At 38.1% G+C, this 17,484-nt stretch overlaps 1 protein-coding gene across 2 annotated transcripts in view; it reads right to left on the bottom strand.

Moving 5' to 3' along the window:
• Positions 1–1,148: 1,148 nt before the first annotated feature.
• Positions 1,149–17,484, bottom strand: part of mylk5 (myosin, light chain kinase 5) — a 40,619-nt gene continuing 24,283 nt past the window's right edge. For both annotated transcript variants that reach the window (XM_034310221.2, XM_026916960.3), the window contains exons 7-18: positions 16,013–16,140; positions 14,898–15,051; positions 13,889–14,203; positions 12,219–12,318; positions 9,551–9,754; positions 7,615–7,832; positions 7,238–7,361; positions 5,976–6,128; positions 5,757–5,886; positions 4,987–5,074; positions 2,557–2,679; positions 1,149–2,125 (exon numbers count right to left, since the gene is read on the bottom strand). In XM_034310221.2, the coding sequence (XP_034166112.2) occupies positions 1,899–2,125; positions 2,557–2,679; positions 4,987–5,074; positions 5,757–5,886; positions 5,976–6,128; positions 7,238–7,361; positions 7,615–7,832; positions 9,551–9,754; positions 12,219–12,318; positions 13,889–14,203; positions 14,898–15,051; positions 16,013–16,140 (1,964 nt within the window). In that variant the 3' untranslated portion in view covers positions 1,149–1,898. The remainder of the gene's footprint in view (positions 2,126–2,556; positions 2,680–4,986; positions 5,075–5,756; positions 5,887–5,975; positions 6,129–7,237; positions 7,362–7,614; positions 7,833–9,550; positions 9,755–12,218; positions 12,319–13,888; positions 14,204–14,897; positions 15,052–16,012; positions 16,141–17,484) is intronic.

Raw genomic sequence — 17,484 nt, forward strand, 5'->3', positions numbered from 1 at the left:
TCGGAGCATGTGCCAACCTTTTTCCCGCTTTTTAAAATATCCAAAGTGCAGTTATCGTTACAGTTATACGTGCACTCTGGTTCAGGCTGAATTCAGGCTGCATTGTGCTGCACTTGATGTAAGTCACACTCGTGTCTAAAACTGATTCAGAAGCACGTCGTGTGTTGTGCTGGCAGTGGCGTAACCAGAAATTAATTTTGGTGGGATGAAATAAATTAAATCATGATTGTTTTTCTCATTTGTACAATTTAATAGGTAAATATGCTGCGCTCGTGCATTGCACGCGGACGTCAGACAGCAGTAGGAGCGGGGATGTGATGACACAAATGTGTTATTTTAATAATTAAAGGCACAATCTATTGTCAAGCAACCTTTCTATATTTAATAACAAATAACCAAAAATAATTAAAATGTTAATAATAGGGGAAAATTACACCTTATATTATAAATCCTGATCTTCCTTTCTACTTCACAGGTTCTCACCTCCTCATCTCTGTGCTTGTAGTGCAGCTATTTGGCGAGTAGCTTTGAAACAGATACGGGGAAAAATGCAACATCCCAATTGGCTAATCCTGTTTCTCATCACAGCAGCTGGTATCCAGTAAAATGTGATAAAAAAAAAAAAAACTTTTCTACTATCAGTATAATCAGTATAACAAATGATATTACATAATAAGGCAGACACTTTAATTTTGTATTAGTTAATTAGTTAATTGAATTTAGTTTCTGTTAGCCCTTATTTGTCCTATTCTAATCTCAGAACCTAGGTTATACAGTAGAATATGTTAAAATGGTAATATATATATAAATATACTGTAATGTGACAATAAATCTAGATCAAATTACTTTTTTACTTCTTTAGTAGAAGTAGAGACTGAAGGTTAATATTATTAGACAGATTTATTTAATAATTCATTAATATTAACCATTATTAACTAAATAACCCTATCTGTTGAATCCTATACATTATAATTCATTAATAGGATAGGATATTTAAAATGTTTTTTATAAAAAAAACAAAAAAAAACAAGGCCATCTATTCAATATTCTATATCAATAACTTCAACATCAACATCAAATCATTCTTCTGTGATTCTAGGTGTTGTTGAAATAATACAATAATACAGTTACATCCATTGAGGCAGATAAATGTTTTAAATGTAGGATTTTATTCAGTTTTAATATGTTGAAGGTGGAAACCCAACTCCTTAGGCAAGTCCCTTGCGTTGTTGTGCGTGTTGGCTTGCAAAGAGTATGTAAAAGGATTAGCTTTAGCTTGCCCATGCTTAGTTCCACAGTATGCAGCTTGAGTTATTTATGTCATGGCCTTTAGCTATATGCATGTTTAATAAAAACAATATATTTCGGTCTGTAATGCCATTTCGGTGTATAATGAGTGTTAGTGACGTCGCATTTATAGTTTTTTTGGTCAAATCCATTTTTGATTCGTAAATCTGCCATTGTGAATATTACTATTGGTTAGTGTAATCCATGTTACATATTGTTTGCATTGTTCATATTGCAAAAACAAATCACACTCAACTTGGATGCAAATGGTGTAAAATCTGTAAAGTCAAAGTGGGATTTAAAAGGTACCAAAGGGATGTGTGAATAATCTGTAGTAACTGCTCTCAAACAGCCAAATTAGTTACAGATTTCTGAAAATGATATGGATTTGCAGATTTTTAAAATTACAATTTCAGCGCTGCATTCATATTGTATTAAATTTAAAATAAACTAGACATTCTGCCCAACAATCTGATGTCCACCAGTTACATAAACTTGTTTATTTGTATATTAAAATTTCAGTTGAATAAAGAGGGATATAAAAAGTGACAGAGACTGTGATACAGTCAATATATATATATATGTAACTATCTAAGTGTACAAATATTTCATCAATCCGTGTGTGTGTCCCGGTCCACTACAGTGATTTTAGCAGAGCAGAGCGCCTCCCCGTGGATGTTGGTGGCTTTGCAGGTGTACGTGCCACTGTGCTGCAGGGTGACGCTGTCCAGTGTGAGGGCACAAATCCCATCTTCCTCATAATCCACCCGCACACAGCCGTCCTGCTCCTCTAGCGCCTCACCATCCCTCAGCCACAGCACTTCAGGGTCTGGGTAACCTGTGACACACACACACACACACACAGAGAGAGAGAGAGAGAGAGAGAGATGGGAATTGGATTAGAATGGCTTTTTTGTTATGTTTTTCTGTACACACCTTGATGGACCAGTCAGTGTACTTTAATAACCACTGAAAATGAACTAACAGAGACATAAAGAGAGAGAAATATCTACAAATATGGAAATATATAAAAGGTCCTTTACTGCTTGTGCAATATATTTTATGCACTCTATTTTAAAAAAAGTGTAAAAAAGTATGGTATACTCAGATCCGGACTTGATTTAACAAGCATGAGGATAAATGAGCACTTCTGTCAGTTGCTCTGGATAAGGGCGTTAGCCAAATGCTGTAAATATAAACGTGAATGTAAATGTAAGATCCTCACAAGAGACAAACGTGTGTGTATTCGATGATGGTAATGTGTCTAACCAGTGACATGGCAGATGAGCTGCGCAGTGGAGTCCTCAAAGACCGACAAGTCAGACGGAGTCTTAATGAACTCAGGTTTCGACTGCATCCTCTCCTCCAGGGACTTGAGGACATGCTCTGTATCTGCAGCAAGGACAATACAGATCCTATCATCGACTGGGGGAAGATACTCACTGGCACAAAAAGGCTTTTATTAAACACATCCACTGGCTCATAAGAGGTGCTTGACAAAAATACACACACTTAGGTAAAAAAAAAAAAGCATGCACAATACTAAATGTTCCAAAGTTGATTTTTTTTCTTTAACAGAGTGACTCCATTAACCTTTAAAGTATAAAGTGTATGAATAAAGGCTTTGTTCCACTGAGATACTGATGAGATCAAGTTCTGCAAGTTCTGCTGATATAAAAGTCAACTAAAAATAGGACAGCTTTCAGAAAAATAATCACCACGAGTTTAAAATGTTCAGTGAACATCCAAGAGCTCAAAGTGCTTTCACACAAACACACACACAAAGAATACAGACTAATCATTCATCTGTAAGTAGCGCTTTGAACCTGTATAATGGAAACTCTTAATATAAACTGTCTAAATAAACTGAGATTTCCAGGATTAGTTACACTTTGGATCTACGGTAGTTGCTCTGGACTGGATTTAAGCACCACTTAAATCCTGTCTGCTTAGAGAAGAAAATAAATATACACAGCAAATCAAAGAAGATCTGTGGCTCTATTTTCAAGCCAGTGCAAGTTAGGAGTAGCAATGACTAGTCGATGCTGTGGAGACCTGGAGCTTAGTTGGGCAGCAGACACTGCAGAAATGTACTTTAACTGTTAGTCTGAAAACACTTAAGACTAGATGAGACTAGATAAAGTCAATTCTTCAGCCAACTACACAAGACTACGCTCAGAAACTGCTTATTTTCTTTTGCTTTTAAGTCTCGGTTTTGGACGCTACTGAGAGTAATTGAACACGGTGTTAAAACCTCCAAGATGCTCCCGCAGGCATCACATCCTACAGCCATCATTCTCTAAGCTCTAAGGAGTTTGTCCCTGGAGGACTAGTGGTTTGGCCACAGCGCTCTCACCACTGCGGCCTGCGTTCAATTCCCACCAGGGAACTGACCCCAGCCACTGGGGTTGCGTGCAGCAGTGCGCTCTCAGTGCCGGTCCCAAGCCCGGATAAAATTGGGGAGGGTTGCGTCAGGAAGGGCATCCGGTGTAAAAACTGTGCCAAATCAAATACACAGACCAGTGATCCGCTGAGGCGACCACTAATGGGAGCAGCTGAAAGAGGAACAAGCTATAAGGAGTGCTGTGTGCTCTCAGTTTCAGAATCAGCGCTTCCAGATAAGCTGCCAGCTCATATATATATATATATGTTGCCCATGTTCGTTGCCATTGCCTATGTTCGGATGTTCTGCAAGCTCTGCTCCCAGGATCTAGTGTCTATAAAATGACTGATGACTGACAAGACTGACAGGCGGCCCATCCAAACACCAGCAAGCATTCTGAACAAGAAGTCAGCTTTCCAAGTGGGTTTTCTCAGCTGCTTAATACACATGTGCTAGGCCATGGCTTAAACAGTTATTTTTCACTGTGTTCTCCATATTTTCCAGGTTATTTGTACAAGTAAGAAATGTTTAAATAATGGACTATTGCACCTTTAACAGTGTAAACTAAAAAGGCATTGATCCTAGAAATGCAATCTGTAGTCTGTTTACAACTGCTAATGAAAATACAGTTTTTTGCTTTAACTATGGAAAAGACAACTAGTCAACTACATTTGCTGGTCAACTAGTAAAAGTTAGTAGTCCTGCAATCCCTAGTCCAGTGTAATGTGCTGACAGAGCACCGTTGTGTTGTTCATATGAGGCACACGAAGCTTTTTTCCACCATTAAACTCATTATAAAGAAAGAACATAACGAGAAGATTTATGGGTCATTCTGTTGATAGGACACAGTAGTTATGACTTATGTAGTGTGAGGATAATTTGGTCTTTGCAGGTCTGATCATGGAGATACATCATTTGCGATTTGCAGCGCAATGGATTTTTTTAAATCCCACTTTGGCCCAAAATCGTGCTTACATTATCTGTGATTTCTACTATACACAACAAATGTCTTTTTGTGTAAAAGCTTGATCAGAGTCCACAAATTCTCAGGAGCGTTTTATGATACAGGGTTAATGACACGCATCATTTCACTTCAGTCTTTAGCAGCAAAGTGTCACAAACGCTGGGGCAGCACAGCTACCATAACTCTAATAAACGGACATATATTAAGGGTAATGCACCTAATACTAACATTCTAACACATACCGTGTCTATGTTTAAGTCATATGTGTGTCCTATAGTCCAGAAACTCTTAAGAAGATGAATTATGTGTGGTTAGGGAGAATATGGTGTAGTAGGAATGTGAGTGTATTTACCATCCACAGGACTGGTGAGAGTCGCAGAGTTGTCGGATTTGGACAGCATGGCCATCCTCTTCAGAGCCAGCACGGCTTTGCCTGTTTTCTGCACACAAAAGCAGATGACAATAACCGTCTCTGTTACTCCCTACAGTGATTCATAAATGTTTTCAGCTAGAGTACCATCTCTAGGTGATCTTTTACTCCAGGCACTCTTTCACCAGATTTTTTTTTTTTAAAGAAAATGGGGAATAATGGAGAGAGTGAGACAGTTAGTTTGAAGCCTGAGTGCTGATTTATTAAACCAATATTCAGATAAACAGATAATTATATAGCTTTGATGCAGAAAGTATCATTCTTTAATTAATGAAAACATGCATGATTGGAAAATTGCTGTTGTATAAGAGGAATAAAACACTTTGGCATGTGATGTTTTTGGAAAATGATCAGCATGGAGTGATAACCCTTTGCCGAGAACGAGCTTTCACAAAGTTAGCTATATCCAAAGGCGAGCGGAGGTTTCTGAGGTTTTCTCAGGAAGCAGATTGTGCTTCTTTTCTGAAACTGTACGTGGGACTTTTCTTTTACCTTCAGGGAAATAAGATTTGAAATTGTAAATCAGGTTAGTGAAGTGTCCATCCAGAATATTCTCCTACTTCTTATAACATAATTAAGTAATTTTTTTGCTCTCCATACCCTTGCTGGAGAGGAATCCATCAACCTGAGGAAAGCAAGCTAGCCAAAAAAAGTCTCAAAGTGTGAATCTCAAAGTTCTTCTGACTCAGTACCTTCCACTTCTGCCTGGCTAAGAACTTCTTCATCTTGTCTTTGGAGAGGTTCTTGGCAGCGCCGGGGTCTGCAGACTCTGACGTCATCATCCAGGAATGAGACAGAGCTTCCTCTGAGGACATCCGCTGCCTGTGTACCGAGAGGACAACGTGTTTCCATGTGTGTGTGCTCGTATGTATGTGTGTGTGAGAGAGTGTCCCAATGCTCCAATGTCTAACCTGACATTTTTCTGCAGTAGAGAGCTGATAAAGTCTTTGGCTTGAGTTGTGATATCCTCGAAACTCTCCTCGTCAAACTTCCACTGGGCCGCAGTCACTAAAGCCAGAGTCTCTGTGTCACTTTCTCCCTGGAACGGAGATTCACCACTCAACCTGTACACACACCGCGTACATATAATATTAATTACTATCATAATTAGCTTATCATTGTTGTACTCATGCAATCATAGTAGAAACCACTAGATGGCAGGCTAGCAAATACCTTTTTATTTACTTTTTTTTAGATTTCCTTGAAAGTAAACAGAGAAAAGAAGAGAAATCCTGGCTATGGATCCAGTGTGACCCTGAGCAGGATAAGACGTTACTGAAATAATTCTGCATAATTCATCCTTTTAGAAATAGGACTGCTTCTGCAGGAAAAGTAATTTGTGGTTATGCTTTAGCACCAGTATACTGTAGGTGTGTGCGTCTGATGGTATGCATCTGTTAGTTCACCTGTTTAATCTTCTGGAATACAAAACTAACTGGATTTACTTGTTTGTATTGTCTGAATTATATTGTATCAGCATGTGAACTTTGCATAAAACTCCATGAGAACATCTTTCAGCATGTTCTGTAATGTCACTGTCACCTACACCTAACGTATTCCACTGTCACGTGTATTCAGAGCTGCCAGCAATGTTAACTAGAAGAATCAGGCAGAGAGAAAAATACGTGCCAAGCAACAGCAAGAATCTGTTGAACACTATTTAATAATTAGCTCCTCCACTTTCTCTTTTTTTAACCACTGAAGAATGTTTATTAGCGTGTTCAAGATCGTTGGCTGCTTCGCCACTGTTTCTCAGCTCTAGATGATCTTAAGACGATTTGGTGCTTTCAGTGACGTATAAAGGTGCTGTACCATTCAGGGATTCAAAAACCAGTAAAAAAAACTTCTAATCAATTCTAAAGGAATATACTGACTATGAAAAAAGTCAGTTGTAATGGAAACAGGCAGCTCATAACGTGATGCTAAAACTGGTTTCACGTGATCTTGTTTTTTAGCGTGTTAATAGTCTTGCTGCTGCATGTTGCACAAGCCGTAGTTTGTTTGTTGAGGTGTTGGATGTCCTATGAGCAATTCATTACAACAGTCAAAGCAAGAAAAAACAAAAGCATGGATCAATCTTGCAAACAGAGATGGGAAATGTTTCCATTTATGGCCAGAAATCCACCATATTGAAACACACACACACACAAACGCACACACAGCTGGAACTTACAATATATAGCAGATCACTCCAATGCTCCACATGTCTGTGGTCAGACACACAGGTTCATAGTTGATGACCTCTGGAGCCACAAACTCAGGGGTTCCATGCATGACCTTCAGAGGAGTGGAAGAGTCTGAGACACACACACATACACACACACACACACACACACCTTCTATTCAGTCATATGACACTGCAGCCAAACAGACTGCAATAGATTACGTTATCTCTGCTTCATGTCACGAAGGCAGCTTGTGTCCACACTGACACTTTTATGCAATCGCCCACATGCTCTCTCACACTGACCCGTACACACACTCACCCGTACACACACTCACCCGTACACACACTGACCCATACACACACTGACCCATATGCACACTCACCCAGCTTGCTGGCGAGCCCAAAGTCGATAATCTTAATCCGAAATCCGGTTCTGTCCTCACACACAATGTTCTCTGGTTTCAGATCCAGGTGCACGATGTTCTGCTGGTGCATGTACTGAACTCCCTGCACGATCTGACGCATGTAACCGACACTCGATTGCTCCGTGTGCTCAAAGTTATCATCCACAATACGCTCGAAGAGCTCCCCGCCTGCAATGCTACACACACACACACACACACACACACACATGCATGCATTAGTATTAGATTCAGCTCTAAAATAATGATAAAGTTAGGACCTGCATCAGCCACGTGATCATGGAGGTGCAGCTGAGGAAGTTGTCCCACGCCTGTGTTTGCTGGGACCTCGTGGGCTTCCACTGATGTGGAATAGATTGTTTGATCAAAATATGCTGCTCAAAAGCAGGTTTTATGGACAACCAGATATATGCGATATTGTGCCAGTGTTACTTTTTCAATTTTTCAATGTTTTTTTTTTTTTACCACTACTGTGTGTACTGTATGTTTCACACTGCCATGCCTGTTACAACTGTTGTGTTGTATTTATTGCAGTTTGTATTTATTATCTTGGCATTATTTTATTAATTTGAGAGCTCAAAACATAAAATAAAAGATAAGATATAAAATATAAAATATATAGTAAAATATAAGCACGATAATATAGATTATATCACACTCGCACACATGATTTCATGATCATGATTTCATGAGTGAGACTTGTGTGCGTACAAGTTACTGTCAGAACAAGATATAAAATTTTTTTAAAAATGCAAAATAATAGGATGTCCTGGATCAGGTGCTATTTTATAAGCTGGGTGGAATCCTTATTGTTAAATTAAACCAAATTTGCCGTGATTAATGTGAGAATTACGATAAGGACTAATACTAATACTAATATTAATACTAATATTAAATTTTAATATTTAACATTTAATATGTAGTATACTAGACTCCTGTTAGATTTATTTCAATACTTGTCATCTTCTCATTCGTAGATCATCATATTTGTATTCATTTTTAAAATTCTTTGTTGCTTTTGACAGCACAGAAATTTATATTATATTTGACAGCACAGAAAAACACACTACTGTATTTAGCCTGGATTTTCTATCCCTGCTTTTTTTTTTTTAGGGACAAGTGCTTGTGTTTAAAGGCAGTGATCTATATGCTTTTGGGGAAAAAAAACTCTGCTTTTCTGCTGCTTCTACTCAGAAAAAATCTAGCAACCATGGAGGTGTGAACTACACACAGGTAATTTGCATAATCTGGATTGAGAGCTCAGAAAATTGACTTAAGCACCTGCATAAACAAACTCTGAATATGCGTAAGTTTCCCTGAGTAAATCCTGATGTAATTTTTGGTCTAACTTTTCCTAATTCGCACTACATGGTCTGGTGATTATCCCGCACTGCATTGTTGTCACTTTTCGAGGATAAGGCGAGGATAAGACAACGGTACTTTGCTCTACTTTATGCTTGTATACTGTATGGGTAGAATGATGAAGTTCTTTACTTTCAAATTTTTCTCATAAATGTTTAAAATTGACCAGTATCATGTGTTATTTGGTATTTTAGTCAATCAGATACATAGTGTACTTCTTTCAAATTATACAGTATATAAGTATACTTATAGTACACTTGGATAAAATTGGAATACACTAGAATTAATTTTTATCAGTAAAGGATCTTTGCATTGAATATCATATTATGGTTAATGACAATTTGTTGGCGATGGTTTTACAGTTTTACTGATTCATACAGGAACTCTGACACCCTCCCATTTGATTTGCAGCCTCTAGAATAACGCCAATGTCTTTTTTTTTTTTTTTTTTTTTAAACTTCATGCACTAGGGTGGTCACTACCCTAGACAATAAATTTATACCAAAACTGCATACTGTGCACTGCGAATACTCACAACTCCATGACCATCACTATTTCAGGCTTGTTATCGTAAGCTGCCAGGCACTGCACCAGTTTGGGATGATGAAGGGAGTTCATCAGCTCGATCTCCTTCTTGGCCGCTTCTCTCTCTTTTGCACGCCGACCCTTATAGAACTTTCCAGCAAACACCTGACCGGTCTCCTTATGAGTCAGGCGATACACATGACCGAACTTCCCTCTGAAGGAGACAGAGACAAAAAACAAAGGTAAAGAGTTAAGACAAGATGACATTTATGGGGAAAAAAAAGGTTAAAGGAATAGTTTGGTGAAAAATCACATGTACATAATGCTGCATTTACAAAAAAAAAAAGAAGTTGATCAGTCAGGACACGCTTGCTTCTTTAGTTTTGCACTGGAGCTACAAGGTTAATGTAACAAGTAATCTCACCCAAAACCATCAATCTTATTTTTAAAGCTGCGGTATGTAACTTCTTAGCTGTACCCTACATCAGACTACTCTATATCTCTGTTGTGAAGTTAAACTAGGAAAAAAAGGGGTTATACATTAGCTGTCCAAGATGGCCACTACTATAACGTTCCAGTGTTTAATTTAGAATAATTACTTCTTAGCAATAAGTGGTCACTGGAGGACTAGTGGTTAAGCCACAGCGCTCTCACTGCTGTGGCCTGGGTTTGATTCCTGGCCAGGGAACCGACCACAGCCACTGGGGTTGCGTGCAACAATGTGCTCTCAGTGCCGAGGCTGGATAAAATCGGGGAGGGTTGCGTCAGGAAGGGTATCCGGCATAAAAACTGTGCCAAATCAAATACGCGGACCGATCTGCTGTGGTGACCCCAATGGGTGCAGCTGAAAGAGGAACAACAACAACTTGTTAGCAATAAGAGTTTGAGCAGCCAAAACTAAAGAAGCACACATTCTACACCCAACATTACATGTCTTGGCTGGTTGGCTACATTTGGGGAAAATGGAAAAATTGTATAACTTTGATATTTTTCCTAATTTTTTTTTCTACCTTCTGTGCAAAACTCATCTAAATAAATTCTCTAGTAAAAGATGAAGTACAAAAGTAAAAACTGGAGTAAAGTTTACTCAATTAAGAGAGTCACACTAATCAAAATCACACTAATCTTGGTTACTGATGGGCTAGCATTAATTAAAGCTGACTTGTATGACTGTTATATCACTACTTTCTCTAATGCTAGTTAGCGCACTAATAACTCTGACAATACAACCTATAGCTGAATGCTAATAGCCAACCATCAAAACATACAGATATTTATAGCAATAAATGTTAGGTCAGTTAACTCCGTCCTAGGTCGAAACCTACAACTATGTACATTTGCTAACACTTAAAAAACTGATTTGAAGATTCTTAATGGACTCTTTGCAGAGTTAAAGGTTCTTAGCTTCACTTTTGGTTCTTTAAATGTTACAACTGAAGAATTCTTTAAGTTTCTAGATTTAACTTTTGCATCAGAAAGAGGCTCCACGTAGAACCCTTTTAGAAAGCCAAGAATCCTAACCTTTTCTTCTAAGAGTGCATCCAAACTAATATTTCTTTCAGACACTACTATTAGCTAAACTACACAAGAACACGACTATCACTAGGAAACCGTGTCGCTGACAGGAAGCACCACTGGTACGGTACTTTGTGCTCATCTGTACAATCCAGCCGAAATGCCGAGGGTCCAGCTTGCACCTTCATATTTTCTAGCACCTATAATTACTATTTAGTTCCTCAGTGGAAAGAATGCAGAACAAAGAGTTTCCCTTTTATGAAACGTTTCAACCGTATCAGAACGCAAGTGCCATTAACCATCTTCAGGTACCCATTTTTTTCTTAGTGTAAAGGGGAATTGAGTATTTACATCAGTCCAGCTAAGAACCTGTAGTTCCTGGCTAGTCAACAAAAATTTGTGAAACTCAGCTAAATAAAAGTCCAGATATCTAACTAATTAGACTTAATAGTGACAACAGTCACCTTTTTTAATGTTTAAACACTAGTGTTTAGTTTGTGGCTATGAATAAAACAATTTGAAGTGCTGATGTTTTGTCTTGTAGTGGCACCAGCGCCATGGACAGATGAGAGAACTTGAAGAGGAGACTAAACACACACTTTTTACAAGCCACGTCGTTGTTTCACTGATCAGACCAGAGAGGGTAAATAAAATAAGAAATGTCTGAAAGTCTGTGAAAATGCTTCTCTTTGAGAATGATGAGCTGCCTTTTAACATAAATGCTGTAACTGCTTAGTGGATTCACGCCAATCTCTTAATACTTGAGTGTTAATATCACCCTCATGTTGTGAATCTTCATTGTTCAAATCTAGGTCCTAGGTCTCAAAAATTCAGAAATACCCCCAAGCTCTAAGGCAGCTATAGAGAACGCTGGTCTTATTAATTCACCCGAATGGCAGAGTGACTGTTGAAACATGTTTTGTAGTTTTGCATCCTGACCTCCCCCAGATACCTGCAAGGGACTCTTTTCCTGAGAATATCGAAGATCTGTGGATCTGGCTGGAAATATAATATTTTAATCTCCTGTTTACTTAAACTCGCATGTATATACACGCTTGATCCTTTTCAGCGATCAGCTTTCACGTTTCTTGGTATGCTTTTTTCCCCCCTTTGAACAAGAGCTGACATGAGCAAAGTTTCTGTCATGAAATCTTTTTACTTACACTCCCAGTTTGTCCAGTACATTGTAGTGGTCAGTAACTTTGTGTTTCTCATCAATGGTAACGGTGACGTAATCGTTTCTCTTCCCTTCATGTGGCTCCCCTTTGAAGAAGGACACACACGTTAACACAGGTGAGCGGATAAAACCATTACATACAACACGGTTGACTGCAAAAGTTTTAATCTAAAGAGGCTGTACCTCTGTTTTACAAATAACCTATGACAAAAATAAATATTCTGAGGTGAGGCTTTTTTAAAAATTTCGACACAAGGGAATTCAGACTTTAGCATTTGACTGTGTATAATGGCAAAAGCTTTAGTGTCCAGTCCATCCATTCATTTTCCATATCACTTATCCGTCGCAGGGGAACCTAGAGCCTATCCCAGTGGACTCGGGGCACAAGGCGGGGGACACCCTGGACATGGTGCCAATCTCACACACATTATGGACAATTTTGAAATGCCAATCAGCCTACAACACGTCTTTGGACTGGGGGAGGAAACCGGAGTACCCAGAGGAAACCCCTGAAGCACAGGGAGAACATGCAAACACCGAGCACACAGGACAGAGGCAGGATTCAAACCCCCAACCCCGGAGGTGCAAGGCAAACGTGCTACGTACTATATTTCCATGACAAAATACATATATTTCAGTCCTCCGATTTTTATTTAGATTTAATTACTCATTGCAAATCTCAAAGTTTTGTAACCTAATTCATTTGAACTTAATTTATTAACTATATTTAAACCACTGCGCTATTGAATTCTCGATTTTTTCATGGACATTAAACAACATTTAATGTAACTATAAACTGATAAAATGTATCTGTCATTCTTTAATAAATAAACAATTGTTAGCTTTGACAAACTGCTGTTTTATAAAAGGAATAATAGACACCTGAACATGCTGGAAAAATAATCTCAAGGTTATTTGCCCACGGATATTGTTAATTCTCATCAGATTTTATGAAAGATTTGGCTTCCTAAGTTGTGTGAGTCACCTGTGGATTTCCCCCAGTGCGATTTAACGGTACTTCAAGATTCCCACAATATTATTTTTCACTATAAAACTATTCATTTCAAAAGATTATATTTTATACCACAGCGCTGTTGACTAACAGAGACTTGTATGATGGACGCTCCAATATATGTGAATAAAAAATGAGTAATCTGTAAAGAGATGTTTATTCAACGTTTCTGGAAGGTCAGTGCTTTGTAACAGTCAGAAGTAAAGCTGTTAGTTTTCCGACAAAGTCTTCAGGACAGAGGAGTTTACACTTAACAATATAACAAAGCCAAGCTGGTCATTTTCACTTCAAAAGAGAGAAAAAAAGAGAGATTGGTGAAGAAATGACTGTTTATCGCTGTTATAGTTTATAATATGAACTACACTGTTTGGTGTACATTCCACATTAAAAGTAATTATAAACACACTATTCTTTAATAAATAAAAATTGTAGTTGTTGGTAAAGAGGAATAAAACACCATGGGGTGTGCTGTAATATTAAAATAATCAACTTTGAGGTGGTAACAGTAACTCCGCTTTGGGTCAGGCTGCATTACACAATCCTGTCTTTGATTATTTTCCTATTAATGCACACCCCATTGGCTTTTCATTGACCTGAAGGGCCACATTTAAAAGTTATGGTTTCATTTGGGTGATTTTTCTCACCTGTGCCACTATCCATCCTGATCACCTGAGACTCTGGACTTGGGTCGCTGAGTCCCACAGCGTTACAGGCTCTGACCCGGAAGCGATACTGCGCCTGCGGCTGGAGTCCAGAGCTCACCCTGAGGGAAGTGCTTTTACAGCCGGCTGAGAGCTCGGTCCAGGAACCTTCCCCGGTCGAGCCGACTTGCTGAACCTCTACCACGTAACTGGTGATGGCTGAACCGCCGTCGTAGCATGGACCTGCCCAGGAGAGGACGAGGGAGTGTGTGGAGAGCACACACACCACTGGGGACGAGGCAGGAGGCTGCGGTCGCTCTATAACACACACAAATCACAAATATTATTATACCTTTAGTTTTACACTAGAATTACAAAGCTAATAAGTGAACAAAGCCTATAGCTACCACTTTAGCATCATGCAAGTTAAGTTCAGTGTCTCAAACACACTTGCTGATGTGGTTTCTGACTCTGTATTACACACTCTTATCTATAAAAACAGACAAAAGGGTCTAAAAGCAGTCTTTGTCAGAACATTCAACTAAGGTAGAAGGTGTGGCTAAAATGTGAATGCGGAGTTGTACAGTGGAAGGGATTTGGTTGTTAAAATAGTTTTTTTTTTAGATTTTTTTTTTCTTCATACAGGGTTACGGACCTAGGCATGAATTTTGAGCCATGCAGCTTGTACGATGCTACACTGGTAGCTATAAACTTCCCATACGTCAGTGCTACATTTGCTTCATAGCTTTAGAGAAAAACTGAAGAAGCAAGGTAAAGACACCAGACATGTCTTTGAGAAACACTGAAACACTGTGGATTTGATATTTTTGGCTAAAACGTCTCTTTAAAAAATAAGTATTAAAAAAAACAGTGAAAAGAAATTCGTTATTTGGTGTACACATCAGAATTCTTACTCAACACTCTATAAAAGCATATAATGCAGTAGTACTTTCAGGATAATATGAACAATTTACAGAGGACAACTCTGTAGTGCGTTGTGGGTGGAGCATACCGATGACAGACAGTGTGAGTGAGTGCTGGGCGGAGCCTTTACGGTCTCGCGCTACTATAGTGTAGCGTCCAGAGTCCTTGGGTCGAGTCTCTGAAATGACCAGAGTGTTGCTCTCGCTGCTGCCCTCTATCCTGAACCTGGAGCCCTCCAGAACCTACAGACAGATTTAAGTCACATCTTTCATTATTTTTAGTCATAAGCAGTGGTCAAGTTGGAATATTTTCAGGGTGATGGTGAGTTGGAATGACAGAGGGCTCAGGAGTATCGTAATATTCAGAGACGCTTTAGTAATTATATATTGTTACTAAGTGAATAGAACTAAAATAAAGAAATTTACTTTTAATACATTTCCATGACGAAATGCATAGATTTTAGTCCTTCGATTTTTATTTAGATTTAATTACTCATTCCAAATCTCAAAGTGTTTGACAGAATTCATTTGAACTTAATTTATTAACTATATTTAAACCACTGCGCTGTTGAATTCACAATTCTTTTATGGACTTTCCACAACATTTAATGTAACTATAAACTGATAAGATGTACATGTCATTCTTTCATAAATAAACAGTTGTTAGTGTTGGTGGTCACTCAGCATCGCATCACACCACCTTGTCATTGATTAGTTTCCTATAACAGCATTCAGCAGAGGGTTTTATTCCTTATTATTACCTTTCCAGACTTCAGAAAATTCGTAATGCAGAAAATAATTCCAAAACGACTTACTAATGTGGCATAGCTACATTAAATACTAATGATTCCTGAGACTATAACCTCGAAATCGACCAAAATTCTCTGGTTGATGCTGATTCATTATTTTAAATTGATCATTTAAAATTGTTTTTTACAACATGAGAGGATGGTAATGTAAAGGATGGAGATTTTTTTTTTTTTTTGCATGTTCTTGCATCTCCTCTTTCAATCCTAGGTTATAATATTGTTTAATAATTTGCCCACTGATTTTTTCAGTTATTAATGTATTATTATTTTTGATAATATTTTGCCAATATATTATTTTAATAAAGCAATTCTCCTGAACTCGGGCGTGAACTTTGGAGAGAGATAACCAAAATGAATGAAAATATTTGTATGTGTGTGTTTGAAGGTCTCAGTACCTCTTTTTTGTTATAAATCCAACAGGAAACGATCGGTGAGTTGCCTTTGAACGTACAGCTCAAATGAGCCGTCTCACCGGCCCGCACCTCCACCTGAAGACAAGAGGACGCAATCTCCAGAGGGACGTCTGCAGAGACAAGAGGACACAGAATACAGTTACCAGCCAAGGATGGATCTGAACTGTATTATATAAGAATTGTTTTATATATAATTATGTTGCATGTTTGTAAAGTTTTATTACATGTCATGCATCCTCTTCACTCATTCTGCCAGCTATCAGAGATGACAGACTGGTAAAGCTTTACACTTAGGTTCCCTTAACTGACATTATTTAACACATTAATTAACTTGAACAAACAAAAGGCAACATTTATCAATCTTTTAGTAAAGTTTTGTGTAAGGCAAAACCGAAAGAAATTTACAAACAAAAAGTGTCAGAAACGCTGATTTTCTTCCTACTCGCATGTGTGTGTGTGTGTGTGTTGATCACCCTTAGAGTGCAAAGCGCATTCCTGACACGGCTCATTTGCATGTGATGATGCCTACAAAACTCCATAAAAGTTCAAGTGCACAGAGGGCTGGGAGCACGAAATGAACAATGAGAGAAAGGCAGTAGTGGAAGACATTTTGACTCACTTCTATGCCAATGAAAATATTTAGCAATGTAACAGCTAGCACATGAAAAGGTCAAAATCTAGAGGCAAATTACAGAAAAGGTGAATTAGAGGTCCAGAAAATGGTGTGACATGAAAACAGAGGACAAAAAAAAATATCTACACTGTTCCCAGGTGATCCTGCACACTGGACAACACACGAAAACCGATATTTTTAAAATGTTTTAAGTAGAAAATAATACAGTTTTTTAAGCATCCTTTCACACAAGCAAGTGCTAAATCTTCCATCGTTTGTTTATGGTTTACGGCTTTACACAGACAGATCGGCTCATCCTCCATTTAATATTGCGATATTTCTTTTGTAACAATTGAATGATTAGTTTTATTTGTCGACTGGTTTTCACAAAATGTTCTCGATGGTGACTTTATTCTCTGACCTGAACTAGCTTGCGGATGTGTTTTTGACAGATACTCCAAAGTCACTCTGGATAAAGGTGTAATGCTAAATGCTGTAAATGTAATAAAATAAAATAAGCAATTTATACTTGACAGGATAATCCATATATAAAAGTACAGTAATCCATGCAAGTTATATGATTTGCAGTTAGTCTGATTATGCATAAATTTACACACACTCAGGAGCACGAGTAGGTTACGAATGTTTTTCTGAATTCACAGGATTTTCATGAATACCAAATTTCTTCTGTAGATGCTCATATAAATGATTTATAAATAAATCCATTCATATCCAGCTTGATAAATGAGGCCCGTAACACCTAAACAAATTACCTTGCACTCATATTAATGACTTTTTTAAAAATAATTTCCAAAATGAGACAAATAATCAGCACCTGCAT

The sequence above is a fragment of the Pangasianodon hypophthalmus genome, chromosome 13 (assembly GCF_027358585.1).
Source record: "Pangasianodon hypophthalmus isolate fPanHyp1 chromosome 13, fPanHyp1.pri, whole genome shotgun sequence".
Taxonomy (NCBI): Eukaryota; Metazoa; Chordata; class Actinopteri; order Siluriformes; family Pangasiidae; genus Pangasianodon; species Pangasianodon hypophthalmus.